Here is an 18,833-nt window from a genome sequence, read left to right as displayed (position 1 = left end):
CCAAAGTAATCTTGGGCCCAAAGTAATCTAGGCGGGGGTGGCGAATCTTTTCGAAAAATAAAGAGAATTGAATGCATTGGTATAATTTTGAAAAATTTGAAAAGAGTGCATATTTCTTTAAATGATATTTATTAAACATCATTGCATGGACATAATGCTAGCTGCCACTAAGTAATCTCGGGACAATAGTAATCTCGGGATAATAGTAATCTCGGTCCATCATAATTTTGGGAGGACTTTATTGACATTATAGTCTCTCTCTCTCTCTCTCTCTCTCTCTCTCTCTCTCTCTCTCTATAGCCAATACATTGTAGAAAGTACGGAGGAGAAGAACATTCTATTATCTTATTGGATCTAAAGATCAAACTACCACTTGCATTAATCTGTCACGAAGGTATTTCTCTTAGCTTAATCTTTCTAATACATTGAGCTATACTTTTGGTTACAAGAATTGCCAAAAAACACCTTGCTTTGACATGATTTGATCTCCAATGTGATGTGCATTATCTTTAAACAATTTATAGTTTAGCATATTGATCAATTTGATAATGAAATTCTTTATTTTGACATGATTTTATCTCCAATGTGATGTGCATTATCTTTAAATAATTTATAGTTTAGCATACTAATCAATTTGATTGTGTATGGATAATGTAGTCTTAAATGTCCACAACAATAGATTGGCTAGTTGGAGATGAGGATAGTGATGATGCAAGTAGTGATGATGATCTAAACATTGAAGACCAATGTCAAAATGGTAACAACCATGATACTACAACGGAAGTCTCAGAAAATTGCAAGGTTATATGCAATCCAAATGAGCATTTATCCCGTATATATTTGTTATATGTACATTATGTGTGCTATGTTATATACACATTATGTGTGCATATACTAGGAGGCTAACTCACATTAGACTTGTGAGCATGGGAGCATGGGAACAAGGTCTAGTGGAGCATGGGTTAGGACTAACCTTAAGGGTTAAGGTTAGGGTCAGGCATCCAAGGGTCACACATGAGGAATGGAAAGTCAAGAGTCACTTGAGGGCCCTCCTATATAATAGGGGCATGGGACACACTCAAGGGGGCTTGGAAGCTTGGAGGCTTATGCTATGGTCTCTTGTGTAGAGGTCCATATCTACTCACCTACCATTTCACACTATAGCTATATGCTATTGGATTGTGTTATACCTCTTGATGGTATGGGACATCAAGGTAGAGGTATGATGTATTTCATTTATGATTCATGTGTGCATCCCTTGGGCTCGGGGGTGGTTGGATGGTTGAGTTTATGCCTGATTTATGCATGTTTATGCATAACAATTATCTAGAGAGATCTTAGGGTTTTAACAGTGGTATCAGAGCAATCTCTATTTAATTGTTGATTTTTTTAGTAAATTTTAATATTTACTAATAAAATGTTATCTTTTGTTGATTTGTGTTGATGAATTGCACGTGAATCATCGATATGGTGATTGGAACATGTGTAACTACAATTCAATGGATGAATCGACGTTGCGGGGGAATACCATGAGTTAATGCTATTTTTCTCTATTTTTTATGGTTAAAATCGAGCATTAATGGAATTTTTTACAAAAATACCATAGAGTTTATGGTGGATATTTTTGTAGGATGGATTCCTTGAATTTCTAGAATTTTTAGAAATTTTTTCTATTTTTTAAGGAATTTTTTGAGCATTTTTTTGATTTAAAATATATTTTTATACATTTTTTGCGGGTTTTTCCGTGGGAATGCGATCAAATTTCTGTCAATTTCTACTGAAATTCAGTAGGGGACAGTGTGTTGATGCATGAATTGCTCTCCCGTGTGCGTGGGGTTCTCTCCGCCTCTCAAATCTGATTTTTCTTTCTCTTTTCCGGGTGAAAATTCTCTTAAAAATGATTTTTTTAAACATTAATCATAATTAATGTTAATTATGATTAAGGCTTTAATTAAAAAAAGCTTAATTAAAGATTAAGCTAATCTTTGATTAACAGAGAAGGGTGGAGAAAGAGAATGGAAAGGAGATGAAGGAGAGGAAAGAGGGGAGAAGAAGGTGAGGAGGGAGTTTTTCACTCCCTCCATCTTTCTCATTCTCCATGCGCAAGCGACGGGCGGGGGGGGGGGGGTTGCGCTGCAGGCAGTCGGGCGAAAAAAATCGCCCCCCCCTAAAAAAAATCAAATTGGCTATAAGCCAATAAAGCATTTTTTTATTTTTTAAAAAAATGAGTTTTTTATTTCAAAAAAAGCTTTTGAATTTCAAGAAAAGCTTAGAAAAAGCCTGGAATTTACTGAAAAATTTGGGATTTGAGGGAAAAATTCTCTGAAAATTTTTGGCTTTTCATCTTCCGGAAAACCTTTGGCTTTCCGTTTTCCCGAAACCTTTTGGCTTTCCGAATTCTGGAAAAACTTTTGACCTTCCGTATTCCGGAAACCTTTGACCTTTCACATTCCGATTTTTTTTGTCTTTTCATTTTCCCAAAACTTTTGGCTTTTCGTATTCCGGGAAAACCGTTGGAATTCCGAAATTTTTTGACCGTTCATCTTCTAAATGCGTTCGGGGTTGATAAAAATTTTCAAAAAATTATTGAAAATTAGTGGAAAATTAGACAAAAATTATTTTAAATTTCGGAAAAATGTGGGGTTGGTGTTTGGCATGTGGTGTGTCTATTCGGGCGTCCATGACCATTCAAATTCCTTTAAAAATATATTTTTTGAACCAAAAAATTAGAAAAATCCATTAAAATAAAAAAATTTCATTGGATTTGAGAATTGTCGGGCGGAATTGGAAATTTCGTGAACGATGGGATTCTCAGGGAAAATTAGGAATATTCTAGATATTATATTTAGAAATCCTAAAAATTGGTATTTTTAAAATATCAATGGTATTTTGGAAAATTAAATTGCCAAAATTTTTTTGGAAAAATATAGGTTTGGAATGCCATGAGATAGGTTTCCTATAAATTTGGAAAAATTAGAAAAAAATCATGATAATTCTTTTTCTCGAGAATTTAATATTTTCGAGGGTTATTTAATGTTGAAGTATGTTTTCTCGTGCTGACATTAGATAGATGCCGGTTATTCGCATATTTTATTAATACAATTATACCTCGTATTAATGGATATTTATGTTTGGATTAATTTTAAACGATGTATTCATGATTTTTTACCATTGTTTAGCCATTCTTTTTGGACATGTTCCTTATTTTTTTTTATGGCTATAATTTTCGTTCAAAGTGTGTTTCACCTTTGACACTTTTTCATGATAATTTTTTTGCACTTATTAAAGTGTGGATTGTGCTTAATTTCTTAAGCTTAAGATAAATTCTATCATGGGTTAGTTGATCGGTTTGTTTTGGTGGATTTTTATTGGATATTTTCCAAGTTTTATATGGACTCATCAGGTTCTACCTAGATCACTTGTGTCTAGGGTTTTTTTTAATTGAGTGCTACACACATGTGTTTCACTTTCTTACTTTGGAGTTTTATTTGAACAACACAACGTTCATATACTCTAGATTGATGAGTTGGCCACCAATTTTAATGCTTCTTTTGGCATGATTAAATGTCCATTAGATGGTATGCATTGTTTTTTATGATCAACTATGTTATTTATGGATTGAAGGAGCTTCTATGCTTTTATCCATGGTTTTATAAGGATCTTTTGATCTTTTGAATAATTACATGTGCTTTGAAGGTAGCACTTGCCTTAGTTTTTTTTTTTGCACATAATTTTGGAGTATATTTCTTGTACTCTTGTGTATATTCCAACTCGGATACCTAGTTGCTTATATATCTAGGTGAGTTATTTTTCTACCCTAACTTTATTGTGTTTTGGGTAGTTATCATTAGAAAGGCGCCAATTATTCAATTTTTTTTCTAATGATATGCTCAGAAGGATTTATTCCTTGATGTAGTCTCAAGTATATAGAGACAGGTTTAGTATGTGAAAGTCTGGATAAGGCCATCTTATTCCTTTTATACAGGATTTTATTCATATTTTCCTAGACGGCATACTAGGGAGTTTCAAATTGTTAAGGTATGTATGGGTGGTATCATGGTGGTATGGGACGCTAGTGATCCCTCACATATATTATCTTATAGGATAATTTGGGCTCAAGATTGTTGCTTTGCTTACATCACTTAGCATGTTGACCTCAACATTCAAAGACAATCTTATTTTCTAAATTCACTAGAAGTTGTATTGTGGGCATTCTCTAGATAAATTTCTTTTATCTATAGCTTGCATGTTTTGATGAGGAAAATCTCGTCGGCATTTTCACTTGTTGTGTTCGGATAAGGAAATTTGGATTCTTCCTTTGTTGGCATTTCTTTCTCTAGTTCCATACTTTAGGTGATTTACACAATCAACCTGATAGGTTTACGGATGGATATATGTGACTCATCGAGACGTTGATGACTCTCTATGTTGATATGGGTATCTCGAGACGTCGATTATTCCATATGTAGATGTGGGTATGTCGGGGCGCCGATGAATCCCTGGTTTCTGCTGTTATAATGCCATGCTTTCTTACTTTATTCCGAAAGGTTTACAACGAAAAAGTTACTTTGAATGTGAATTGTTCTGATCATCCGCAGTAGTCTGATGGGCAAACAGAGTGTATGAATCAGATTGTAGAGGATATGCTTCATGCATGTCTCTAGAAAATCATCATATTGGGAAATATCTTCCAATGATGGAATTTGCCTATAACAGTTCTAAATTTACGGCTTTTATTTTAGTCCGTGCATACTTATGTATGGGTATCAACTCAGGGCACCTATTGATGTCAGTCTTAAGGACATCGAGCTTGATGCATCGAGGGATTTCTTGCGAGATATGCAGGAAATTCTGACCGAAGCTCGGGATTCTATCAGGAGTGCTCATGATAGGGCACGGTTTTATGCTGATAGGGGACGCTCATCTCGGTCTTTTGAACCAGGAGCGTTGGTTTATTTTAATGTTCCTAAAGATTTTCAGACTTTGTCAATGGGAAAATGCTCGAATTTATCTCCTAGATATTGTGGTCCATTTCGAGTTATATATCGGATTGGCACGGTTGCGTATGAACTAAAACTATCTCCAATTGTTAGAGTTCATCCAGTCTTTCATATCGATAGATTGAAAGGGAAACTGGGAGGTGAGGATGACACAGTCACTCCTCAAGAACTCGTTGAAGTCGATGAATTATCCTATGTTTCACATGAACCTGATAAGGTACTTGAATTTAGGGAAAGGAAACTTTGTAGTTGACTAATCCCTGAGATTAAAATTAGGTGGAAAGATAAGGAAATTGAGAATTCGACTTGGGAGTTGGTTGAGATTGTTCAACGCAGTTCTCCTTCTTTTCATTGCAAGAGTGCAATGTTTTGAGAGAGGGAAAGTATGTTATATGTACATTATGTGTGCTATGTTATATACACATTATGTGTGCATATACTAGGAGGCTAACCCACATTAGACTTGTGAGCATGGGAGCATGGGAACAAGGTCTAGTGGAGCATGGGTTAGGACTAACCTTAAGGGTTAAGGTTAGGGTCAGGCATCCAAGGGTCACACATGAGGAATGGAAAGTCAAGAGTCACTTGAGGGCCCTCCTATATAATAGGGGCATGGGACACACTCAAGGGGGCTTGGAAGCTTGGAGGCTTGGAGGCTTATGCTATGGTCTCTTGTGTAGAGGTCCATATCTACTCACCTACCATTTCACACTATAGCTATATGCTATTGGATTGTGTTATACCTCTTGATGGTATGGGACATCAAGGTAGAGGTATGATGTATTTCATTTATGATTCATGTGTGCATCCCTTGGGCTCGGGGGTGGTTGGGTGGTTGAGTTTATGCCTGATTTATGCATGTTTATGCATAACAATTATCTAGAGAGATCTTAGGGTTTTAACAATATTTCTCTTTTAGTGAGGAGCTATATAACTTAATGATAAGAGTACTACAAAATGATGTATCCATAAGCTTGGAAACCTTCACTGCCCGAGATTACTTTATACAACATTGTAGTATAGGTCAATAAACAAAATTAGTAATAGAGTTAATAGTTGAGATTATTTTTTCAACAGTGCACTCAGGTCTCTGTTGTAACAGTAATCTCGGGCTGTGAAAGTAATCTCGGGAACCCGAGATTACTTTCACAGCTCGAGATTACTTTATACAACTTTGTAGTTTAGGTTAATAAACATAATTAGCAATAGAGTTAATAGTTGAGAATACTTTACTATAGAGGTAATAGTGTTACTTTCACAGCTCGAGATTACTTTATACAACTTTGTAGTTTAGGTTAATAAACATAATTAACAATAGAGTTAATAGTTGAGAATACTTTACTATAGAGGTAATAGATGCAAAATCTCATACAAAAGATGTTGAATCTCATATAGAAGACATAGAATGTCATAAATAAGATGTGGAATCTCAATGACCGTCTCTTTCACAGCTCGAGATTACTTTATACAACTTTATAGTTTAGGTTAATAAACATAATTAGCAATACAGTTAATAGTTGAGAATACTTTACTATAGAGGTAATAGTGTTACTTTCACAGCTCGAGATTACTTTATACAACTTTGTAGTTTAGGTTAATAAACATAATTAACAATAGAGTTAATAGTTGAGAATACTTTACTATAGAGGTAATAGATGCAAAATCTCATACAAAAGATGTTGAATCTCATATAGAAGACATAGAATGTCATAAATAAGATGTGGAATCTCAATGACCGTCTCTTTTACTGGAAAAATATAAACCCAAAACCCCAACTTGCGTTTGACAAGATTACATGAGCCATGACTCATACAAAAGTTACAAAATCTCATAAAAAAGATGTTGAATCTCATATAGAAGATGTAGAATGTCATAAATAAGATGTGGAATCTCAATGAGCGTCTCTTTTACAACACTTATGGAAAAATATAAGCCAAAAACCCCAACTTGCGTTTGACAAGATTACATGAGCCATGACTCATACAAAAGTTACAAAATCTCGTAAAAAAAGATGTTGAATCTCATATAGAATATGTAGAATGTCATAAATAAGATGTGGAATCTCAATGACTGTCTCTTTTACAACACTTATGGAAAAATATAAACCCAAAACCCCAACTTGCGTCTGACAAGATTGCATGAGCCACAACTCATACAAAAGTTACAAAATCTCATAAAAAAGATGTTGAATCTCATATAGAAGATGTAGAATGCCATAAAGAAGATGTGGAATCTCAATGACCGTCTCTTGTACAACACTTATGGAAAAATATAAACCCAAAACCATAACTTGCATTTGATAAGATTACATGAGCCATGACTCATACAAAAGTTACAAAATCTCACACAAAAGAGGTTGAATCTCATATAGAAGATGTAGAATATCATAAATAAGATGTGAAAGTCTCTATGATCATACAAAAGATGTAGAATCTACAAGCACCCACATTATCATCTAGCAACATATAACGTCTCATCTACTGTGCATGGCTGTCTCCAACATACAAGTTTGGATCCAGGATCGGAGGCCACCCTTCAACCTTTGTACATCCGCATGTGCAAACCAAGCTTTTGAAAGCTGAATACAACATATCAAGAAGGTAAATGCACATGATAAATTATCCATAAAACTAAAGAACATAGAGAGATAAACTAACCATGAAACTAAAGAACATAGAGATGAAAGCTTATACCCAATTTCTAGGCTTGGAATGTTGTAATCCACCCTTAATAAAAAACCACGTGGTAGCCATAACATAATATCCGCAATCGTATCCATTAGGTTGTTGAGGAATCTTGTACAAAAATTATAAAACCACATAAGTAAAAATGTAGTTTTGTTTTCTATAATAGCTAATTGTTAAATGGTAAAAATACTTCCACTATTGCGGTCTGACACAATGTATCTGGATTCAAAAGCTTACTCTGTACCGCAAGATGAGAACTATGGCGTGCTGAAAATGCAAACACCTTGCAATAATAACATAACCTCCATCTTTACAAGCTTGTGGGATTACTTCTTTATACAACGTATATAATAAAATACTAAAAGTATAATTACACCTGTAAATACGTGGTAAGTAATCTGTCAAACAGTGCATAGATAAGAAATCAAAAAATAAGATTCCACTTTGCTCCCTAGGTAGCCCATTGACACTTTGAATGTGTCCATTGTAGAATGCCAATAGGGTCTAATGAGATCTGTATCATTAGGATTAGCAACATTCAACATTCACTATACAAATGAAGTTAGCAACATTCAAGATTTACAATTCACAAGTGAGCTTACCTATCAATGATCGGGAAAAAGGTGAACATATAGCTCCCGAGATCTGGGGTCCCAAAGAAAATTTGAAGTGACACATCATCAACTTCAAAGGACATAAAGGATAACTATAAGCTATCTACGAACCACACATGATCTAGCACATTATTTGGCAATGTGTACTCCATCCACCTATATGAAATACAACTTTAGTATTAGGACATATACAAAAAAGTTTCTGAAAAAGAGACGCAACAAAAAACTTACAAGGCAAAAAGATTCATAGAGTTTGTGCTAACCTCCACATCCACACCCCCTCTATCCACAAGTTTAGAGTCACAGTCCACCTATAGTGTCAATCTCAAGGATCTCAAATGGTAAATCATACCATGTCTTAACCTATTACAATTTACAAATGAATTTAACCAAAGAATGGATATCATACAAGTAAGATACCGTGAGAAGCATACAATGATTAGAACTACCTATACATGTAAGCTGACATGGAGTTCGAGGCTGGAGTTTGGCAATCAAATCTTCTATTGTTGATAACAACATTCATGTCTCTATTTTTGCTACTTTCTTCAGGAGACGCAATGTCAAATATTGGCTACATTTTACCGCACAAGGAGTTGCATCAATAAAAAATACACTTTGCATGTGCTTACAAATAGAAAAATAATGCATAGATCAAAAATCACCTGTCGACACTCTCTACCACCCTTCTCATCACCTATTTGCAGATTTTTTGTTTCTCGCTCCCTTTTGTGGAGCAAAAGGCACATGCACATTTTCAGAGAGTCTCAAACCCTAAACTAAAAGAAATAACAATTACGAATTTTTTAAAAAATAAAAATTTTATGCAATAATATATCTTGAACAAAGGCTTATTGGGGTAGTGAAAACATCCTCTCTCATGTCATGGGGACATCGGCATCTCCCACCGCATTCAAACTAGCCTCATCATCATCTTGAACATTGACCTTGTCGCCATCATTATCGTCCCCCATCTCATGGACATCGGCCTCTTCTTGATTTGGCACATTTCTCCTCTATAAAGCCTTATGAATATTAGTATCCAAACAAATGCTTTATGCATAATTTACCATTGAGGGAAGACTAAATAACTATACGTACCGCGGCATTATAGCCTTGTGCAATCCTTCTTTGCATGTCGGCAATGTGAGTCGGCATTCCCTTCTCCCACTCCTCCATCCTTTTCTTTACATAAGCTTCTTCCCACTCCTCATATGAACTCTTTTCTTTGTTATCCTTTAACTCCCAAAGAGAGTGTGCTTTTTTGACCACCTCTTTGTGGAATTTCTTCTTTGCATTTTTAATCTTTATATCAATGTTTGTAAAACGAGCCACATTGACAAGAAGATCGTGTGGGTAGAAGCCTAGGGGGTCTCTTTTGTTGTCTTGGTCTACCCATGGGACGCTTTGGAATCTCAACATCAAGCATATGATCCCTTTTTAGGTAATGTATCATATCTACTCTTTTACTATAAATGATATGTCTTTTGGGATAATCTTCCGAGGCACGACACTGACGAATAACATGCCCATTATCTCTCACGATCTCAACATAAAAGGGAGATTCCTAAAAGGAAAGCCACATGCATAGTTACGAAGTGACTCACACTTTATTCTACTATTATAGAAGCGACATGAAGTCATAATCTCAAAGACCTTGTACAAAAACTAGATTCCACTTTCTTTTTAAAATTTTAAAGATCTCTTACAAATTACACAAATGAGACTAACCTGTGTTTGCATAGTGCCACAAGAGTAACCTTGGTTGACGAAGGTTCTTTTTGAAAATCTGCAACTACATGAAAGAGACATACACATGTATTAGTAGAAAAGATTTCAATGTGGTGGATAAAAGGTCCCCACCAAACAAGTGCATTTAATGAGAGCGGCCTCCTACCTTCTTGATGTCAGTCCTACCACCACACCAAAAAAAGCCTTATTATACCAATATATTTGTGTACCCTAATATTCCCAACTAAAATTTTATCGAAGCTATCGAAGCTTGTGAACACAAAAGAAAGATTGGCTATCTTCTGGCTCTCATAATAGTCGTCCGTTCTGGTTACAAGAAGCAGCACAGGAACACAGAAAGCTACCGTGAGCACACAAATAGATAGAGCTGTACAAGCAGCAGGCAAACAATTAGTAACTATCACACTACTTTGTATGTAACAGAACGTCTATGAGATCGCACCAGAGTTAAGAAATATCGTATACACTGCGTCGAGGCCGGCAAACTACGTTAATACCATCAGTGTGTGCTCTCGCTAGCATGTAGAGCATGCGCTGGGAGCTCTCTGTTATTAAGATGGGCAGCAAACAAGCTTGTTAAGTGATACGCGCAAACATGGCACTTAACTAATTACGTAATTAATCCACCTAATTACCTAATAATACGCATAAACATGGCACTTAACTAATTAATCCACCTAATAATCAGGCGTAGCAGCTAAACAGGCGTAGCAGCATAGAGCCTTACCATCATTGACGAACAGGCGTAGCAGCATAGAGCCTTACCATCATTGACGAACAGGCGTAGCAGCATAGAGCCTTACCATCATTGACGAACAGGCGTGGAGCCCCGCCTAGCAGCTAAACAATGAGGATGATGAAGGTGGCACGCGTGGAGCAGCGAGCGATAGCCATGCCCAGTTCGTCCTTGTTCAGCACCGGCGGAGAGATTGAGATTGAAGAGCTTGAGTGAGCGCAAGGAGCGCAGCTGGCCGATTTAAAAGGGATTGGGCCTGCCAGTCCAGCGTTTTCGTAAGCGATTTCAGGAGGAATGGTTTCAGCGAGGTTGTTGTGGCCCAGGGTTAGGTGAGTGAGGTTTGACAGGCGACTGAGGTGCATAGGTATAGTGCCACTCAGGTTATCAATGTGGTGGAGCTGAATCATCTGCTTCAGTGCGTAAACTCGGTGTGAACTCTGTTTAGCTAAAAATTAAAAAAATAATGGCCTTTACTAGCTGCGGCGGCGGCCAGGGCCAGTCGTTGCAGGCGCGATAGAAAGTGAACATCTCCCCAGCCGTCCTCGTTTGTCCCGCCCGCCCAAGAGAAATCTCGATCGAGATTACTGAACGGCCCACTCAGATCAACGATGTAGAATCCCCGCTCATTCCCCATCGTCGATCCCTCTTGAGGTTGCCCGTGCCATATAGAGCTGAGGGCCTACAACGGTGTGTGCAGTAATAGCAAGTTTTGTGTCGCTTGGGTAATGATGGGTGGCGGCGAGTGCAACATTAAAGCATAGGCACATCAACTTGCAAGACACGACGACGAAAGAAGGCAGTGATGCAATACCTGAACGCTGGCGCTCAGGCCATGTCGCCAGTGCTTGGGAAAGCAAAGCATAATTGAAACTTGTTTTAGACTCTAGCAATATAAATTTATAATCGGATTGGCTTGCATGCATTAATGAGTTGATTGTGCAACTTCAAAATCGATGCTTGAAGGCCATTGTCCACCACTTTGGACACGAACCACCACCCACAGTTGATGTGCCTCCTCCTTCAATGCTTATATCCCTGTCCGTGCACCCATCTAGAGCAAAGGATTCAAGGAACACTATCAGGTTTGTGTTCTTGCTCTCATAGTGCAGAGTTAGACTTTTGCTGAAGTGATTTACAAAACAAATACATTATACCATTATCCATAGCTTAACAAACATAAGAAACTAACCTATCAAAATGGAAGAGTGTAGGCGGGGGTGTGCACACTGCAACAGCAAGGGGGACTCGGGAGTAAGGAGCATGCAGGTAGGAAGTGCCAAAGTGGGTAGGCCACAAGTTGGAAGGTAGATTGTGATAGGCTGATACCCTACAAGTGTGCCGCGTGAGGAGATTTGGAGAAAGTTTAACTTTAACAACAACTGGCAATTAGTAATTTTGATTAGAAAAAACATATAATTTAATAAAATACATATTATTATTTTTTAGTAAAAATAGCCCAGGTTTAAAATTTTCCAGCCTTCACTGCTGTGAAAGGGATTTTTTTTTGGAAACACGTCTCTAGCATCTCCTTTAGCTTCCACACATTCCTAGTTTGTAGGTCTAACATGTCATGGACGAGCTCAATGGGTAAATTTTAGCTTTAAATTCGGCAAGCCCCATGTCAAACCCTAATCGGAACTCTATAACAAGATTGTTCCCCTTCTGCGAATATGCACAGCCCTTAAGAGCGCCTTCGCCGAGTGCTCTCGTAGCATATCTTTCGGAAGGTATTCGAGTCATAGCTGTGCTACACAGACGCCAGATGGGAGGGGCTTCCCTTCCTGATCTCCTCACTCTGCTCCTGTGCAGCAAATCAGTGCTTGTGCCCCCTGATTTCAAAGGAACGGTGAGCACATCTCATGCGATCTGTCATCATGTGCAGCAGAGTTAGGGTTTTTTTCTGCATATTCAAGTGCATCTGTTGTACAATATTTTGTCCGAGTGTCGTGAAATCTTCTAATTCTGTGGTGAGAGTTAGGGTTACCGATTCTGCGGGTAGAGATGAACGTAAGGGTTGTTTTTGTTTGATTTCTGTTAGGGCTAGGGTCCCGGTCAGGGCTTTTGTCCTATTGGGTTGGAAAGCTATTTGGTCCAATCTGAGCTTGTCTGCCCTTGTGTTGCAGATCTCATGATTAGGGTTGAAATCAGACGTCTCAGTGCTTGTTTGCGGTCATATGAGTGAGTTGTGTATATGTAACATGGAAAGCCTGTTTAAGGCTTGTCGTTGTGTGTTGCCCAAGGCCGAGCGTTGGCTTCTGCAGGGAGAAGCGACGTGGTATTCCGCGGGAAAGGTTCATAGCGGCACACATCCTTGGTTTGTGTGATGGGCATATATTCTACGTGGGCAGCGTAAGGCCGCTGCATGGTAGAGCCGTGTACATGACAGCGAAAGCAGCCCTACATTCTATTCGCGTCCTCTTGGTATCTTATATAGGATCTCGTCTCTTGGTTTGATTTGTTCACTGTTTCTGTCTTGTGTTTTTTAGCAACCATGGATGCGCTGGGTTTTCTTGTGTCTTGTTCTAGTTGTTTTGTCAATGTTTTGGAAAAGATTGATCTACTGATATAATGCCCAACAACAACAATCTGTTTGACTTTTGATTGGTTCCGGGTGGACTAGATTGCCTTATATTTTCTTTATTTTATTGTCCATATGAAATTGATGAACTTGTTGGCAACAAGATGTACTTCATGCCCATGGTAGCTGCTGGCTATGCCTGATTTGGTTGCACCACTGTGGTTGCGTTTTGTGATTTGCCCGTCTTCCTGGCGTTAGGCGTTATCGTGGATCTAAGTTGAAGGCAAAGTTCCATTGTCAATATTTTCAAATTAAACTTAAAAGGCACTATGTAATAGTTTGTAGGTCATATTTTGGCTCCCTGGTAATAGCTCAACCTATCCATGGTTTGGTTACTACTTAAGAACTCGGCTGTTAGGCAGTATTGATCAGCACGTCACAGTCATGTGCATGTTGGTGCTATTGAACTTGAACCTGTCAGGTTCATACTTTCATCACAGTTGCAAGTGCATGTTGGTGCTGTTGAAAGCTGTAAATCTTGTTTCATTGTCTGCATTTGACGATCTAGTTTTGTATTCAATGTAGCTCAAACCATTCCTAAACTATCCTGAGTCTATTGCACATCACTATAAAAGTAAGCACCTACTGTAGGTCCTGAGAAGAAGCAGCAGGAAAAAGATCTGTCAGTGTGAAGGTCCAGGAAAAGGGTTAAGTTGGCAAGAAAGAGGAAGAAGCCTAGCTTACAGGAGGCAACAGAGAATCTGAGGAAGAATTGTCAGTCCGGTTTTTGTTTTGTCTCCACCAACTGCCTGGTAAATGCTCCCCATACACTTCCAAGGAGGTGAAGAATCTCTTCGCCGGCAATACATTTGCAAGGTGACAAATCTCTACAGCAAATTTTGTCCGTCGATATTCTTTGCTCAAAACAACTATTGCTCGTCTTTGAGCAAAGCGCAATCATGATAATTATTTAGATGCAAACCTAAAATTGTAACTGCCCTGTGAAGATTGAACAAGCTCTGGAGTTGCATTTAATTGAAGTAGTGTCTAGCTTCATTGAAACATCATTCAAATGTCTAGCGTATCCAGCATGCTGTTTAGCTTAATGTGATTTGTGTTATGGTCTGGTGTACGCAAGCAGACAATTGTCAGAGTGTTCATCCTTGCAGAACACTGCAGTGAGCAACACAACCTGCGAGCTCCAGAACTGTATGCAATTTTTCAATCTGCATGCTTGTAATGAGAGAGAGAGAGAGAGAGAGAGAGAGAGAGAGAGAGAGAGCATGAAGGTTCTGAGCACAGGGCTTATGCATCAGAGCAGAGCAGGTGCCTAAGACATGCGCGTGGAAATTGTGTGTGTAATATTTAGCGCAGGGAAGGAACTGAAGACGATGTTTGATGAAAAGTTTACAAACACATCCTGAAAAAAAAACATCTACTAGACTCTCTTTCTGGGGGGCTGTATTAGTGTACTTGGAGTAAATATGTTTACCTACATGACTGTACAATAGGGGAATGCAAAATATCAGTGATTATTTGTCAATGTGCTTAGTTTGTGACTTTCAATAGTTGCAGATCCAAGTTTGATAAGTTTGGTAAATTGTAAGAGGGTGTTGTGATAATCCTCAAGGGTCCTATTAAAATCTAGAATTTGACTGCATGTTATGCCCAATTATGAATGATGCTCAACGATGCCTCCGAGTGATCTCGAAAGAGGCAGATTCAAAGATGTCGTCTAAACCACCTTCAATGGTTGTCATGATATCATTGCCCTTGATAACTAATCATGCGTTATTTTTTTTTGTGCTCTTTGTGGACTTCTTCTACAGCTTTGGTTCTAGGTTATAAGTCTTTTTAGGGGTAGCCTTTTGGGCTTGCACCATAAGCTCCTAGGATGCTAGCTTTGAGGTCAAAGCTTGAGATTTTTGCTTCTATGTTATTGCTTGTCTTCGACTTAGTTTGAAGCCTTGTGATGGTATTAAGCAGGACTATATGAATAAGTCCACCTTGTTCACTTAAGAGGATAAGGCTTGTTGTGTTTTAGTGGATGCTCCTACCATGGGGGTGATTGTTGTCACTATGTTGGGATAATCCTTAAAAGCATGTTTGAATCCACACTTGTAACATATGCCTCCATATAGAATGACTTAAGGGTTTGGCACTAGATTTGGGGATGTAGTTGGGGCACTAGGTGTGATGTGGTGGCTCTATAAGGATATACTTAACAACATGGTGTGAGTCCTTGCAATGGAAACATTATAAACAGTGGCCTCTATGCCATATTATTGAGGTCTCTCTTTGTTGCGCCAGTCTTAAATAGAGAGGTATAGTCTATGGTTGGAGAGGTTGCTCTTGATACCCATATGAATCATATCGCTCATATGACTCATAGCTCCCCTATTATGGACTCTTCATGTTTGTTGGCAAAGTCACGAGTACTGTTGTATTGGGAGGAACCGGTTGGGGTGATAATATCAAAGGTGAGTATGGCATTGGTGGTAGCTTGTATGTATCTCGCGGTATAGGGTTTTAATATATAGGCCATAGAGCTTATGCGAAGCATTTGGTATGGGAAGTAGGGCTAGTGGTGGCTACTTTGGTGCCAGGAGGAGCATAGGTTGTGGTATCAGGTTCCCCTAGTATCAAAAATGGGTGGTATCATGGTTCCCATGATGACACTGGCAATGAGCACTATATTACTGCTATCTAGCTGCAGCATTGGACACTTTGTACTTATATGATTGATGAAAAATTGTGCAGCAAACCATATATCTTCGTGGTGGGAATAGATGTGCGTGTCCTGCTTGATGCATAGAGTTGATCGTCAATCCAGGTGCAATGGATCCCTTTAGGATACTCCTCTCTACTCTAAAGAATGGGATTTCAGTATTCAGTGCAACTCCCATGGGTTGGCCTTGAGGTTTCCCTTAGGGATGTTGCTACCACTACTAGCTTAAAGATGGTTTAGAAGATTCTCTAAAAAACCACCAGCTCTTCAGTTGGGAGATGTGAGCCCACAGTCCCGTCAAAAAAGATGTGGGTGAACATGTGAGCCTAGTGACATACATCATTGACTTGGACATGTGAAGAGTGGTGAGTTTGGAGACATGTGAGCCGTGAGTTTGGAGACATGAGCCAACCAAATGTAAATGTAAATGTAAGTCGAGGTAAGTATACCTAATATTATACTTGTGAGCCCACAGTCCCGTCAAAAAAGATGTGGGTGAACATGTGAGCCTAGTGACATACATCATTGACTTGGACATGTGAAGAGTGGTGAGTTTGGAGACATGTGAGCCGTGAGTTTGGAGACATGAGCCAACCAAATGTAAATGTAAATGTAAGTCGAGGTAAGTATACCTAATATTATACTTGTAACTACTTTGAAGACTACTCCATACAAAATGTACTACTAGTTATAAGTTCTCAAGAAAATTGTTGTCCTTTGTAATTATTGGAAAATTAAAGTATTATTATTACCTAATTATTGAGAAATTAAAGTATAATTATTATCTAATTAAAGTATCATTTTGCCTAATATTAGAAAATTAAAGTATAATTATTATTTAATTAAAGTATTATAATTACCTAATTACTAGAAAATTAAAGAACATTTATTGCCCATACAATCTATACTACCAACTATAAGTTCAAAGAAAAGTTATTATCCTTTGTAACTTTTGGGAAACTAAAGTAAAATTATTACCAATAATTATATACTAACTCTATTATAGGCATAGTTTATAAAAGTATGTGCCCAAGTAGGCTTATTTCATAATTAAAAAATCCGTAAGCCTACCTAGTTCATATCGAAAAGACGTGAATATACAAATGTGAATATATAGACGTGAACCTACAAATGTGAACATATAGACGTGAGCCTCGATGCATGAACTTGTTAACGTGAAAGTACATACGTGAGCCTATATATGTGAGTTTACATATGTGAGCTTGGACTTGCTAGGTGGAAGCTCTTGAACTTTTTGAGTGTGCTATTGGACTATCCAGGTAGGTACCTATGGGCAAACCTAGCTATAGAAGTAGGTCATTATTTGGAAGGAGAAGAAATCATGGATCAACATGAGCTAAGGTCATTAACCATCATTAATAACATGATGAAGTAGGCTATGGTGATGCACTGAAGTACCTGCATCATTTCAAGATCACATGCGTAGGGGTTGTGGATGGTTTTAATAACGTCTACAAAATGACAAAAGTCATGCAAAGGGATTTTCTTATGTGCGTCAAAGGTAAAACTTATGTGACTGATACGAGGACCTACTAGCCACTATAAAGGCTCTTTGCCTAGCCTTCATCTCAAGGTTCCAACAAGCAGTAGGGTTTTGGGACCAGTTAAAAGTAACTAAAGAAAAGTAAGGTTTCAGTGCAAGACCATGCTACCAAAGTCTGGAGTCTCATTACACACAATTCTTAGAGGTTGGAAGAGCAACAAACCAAGGTTTCCAAAAGTACTTTCATTAGTGGTTTGAAATGTAGGATCTATTAGGTAATGTAAAGAATGGAAGAAGTGGAAGCTTTCAAAACATTGGATGACTACTCCTAGAAGGCTATTTAAGTGGAGCATTGACTAAATTACAATGAACTTAACACAAATGATGAAGCCTCTTCGTTGAAATCAAAGTCTTAAAATTGAAAACATGTTCCTTGGGAGAAAGGAAACCCCAAGATGCTGCAGTTGGTGATAAGGAGGAAAACATGTTCCTTGGAAGAAAGTCAACCATGGACAAGGTGGAAAAGGAGTTGGTATCCATGATGTAAAAGAAAATGAAGATAAGTGGTGCCAATCCTTCTAAATTTTAGCCACACTATGATGCCACACTATGATGTTACATTGTGATGCTATTTAGATAATGCTAGTGAGGAATATCCAAGGAGAGTGTTATCTACACAACGAAGAGTAGCCAATGTAGCTAGGGAAATGGTAGGAGAAGATTCAATAGAGCATAAGCAATAAAGAGTAGAGAAGAAGGGGAGCATAGGTATCTTTCTCATTCCCTTGCGCAATAGTGTATAGGGATCACATCTTTTAGAAGATATGAAGGCACAAAGAGATGGATGTATCCTAGTGTATGTAGCAGCCCATTACAAGTTTAAAAAAACTTATTGAATGCTTTAAGCATGGACTTAGCCATTGTGTTGCCGAATGCCCAAAAAACTTATAGAATTCTTAGGGTATGGTGATACTCATCATGTTGCCGAATGCCCAAAAACAAGACTAAAAAGGGCCATTTTCCCTCTTATACCAGGATTATGGGCATGGTCACATATACAAGGATTATCCCTTGAGGACAATTACAACCAATAGGAGTAAATGTGATCATCAAAGCACTTACACTAGGTGAGGTAGGCAAACCTTGAAAAGAACATATTTTTTTATCATTTTGGCCAATAAATCAAGAGTAAAGCCCATGGGATTGATGCAGGATGTGCTCATGCAAATAGCAAGATTGAGATTCATGATTCCCATTGTGGTTTTTAATTGCTCTTCCTCCATCCTTTCATGTA

General features: G+C 38.0%; 1 protein-coding gene across 2 annotated transcripts; it reads left to right on the top strand.

Moving 5' to 3' along the window:
- The first annotated feature begins 12,312 nt into the window (after positions 1–12,312).
- Positions 12,313–14,372, top strand: LOC147603015 (uncharacterized). Of its 2 annotated transcripts, none has more exons than XM_086797226.1 (2): positions 12,313–12,635; positions 13,959–14,372. In XM_086797226.1, exons 1-2 carry the CDS (start codon positions 12,408–12,410, stop codon positions 14,070–14,072), a joined length of 342 nt encoding a protein of 113 aa, XP_086653352.1. In that variant the 5' UTR covers positions 12,313–12,407; the 3' UTR covers positions 14,073–14,372. The 2 variants fall into 2 exon arrangements, with proteins under 2 accessions (XP_086653352.1, XP_086653353.1); XM_086797227.1 differs by having other exon boundaries at positions 12,326–12,635; positions 13,030–14,372.
- The last annotated feature ends 4,461 nt before the right edge of the window (positions 14,373–18,833 follow it).

This window comes from Cibotium barometz, chromosome 65 (assembly GCF_041138505.1).
Source record: "Cibotium barometz isolate CiBa-2024 chromosome 65, ASM4113850v1, whole genome shotgun sequence".
NCBI classification, from domain to species: Eukaryota; Viridiplantae; Streptophyta; class Polypodiopsida; order Cyatheales; family Cibotiaceae; genus Cibotium; species Cibotium barometz.
Note: the sequence above shows the minus strand (reverse complement) of the source record. Positions and strands in the feature narration are given on the sequence as shown.

Coding starts and splice junctions, on each gene's coding strand:
- LOC147603015 (XM_086797226.1), top strand. CDS start 12,408: ATGTCAAACCCTAATCGGAACTCTATAACAAGATTGTTCCCCTTCTGC. Junction 12,636..13,958: donor CCCCTGATTTCAAAGGAACG/GTGAGCACATCT, acceptor CACCTACTGTAG/GTCCTGAGAAGAAGCAGCAG.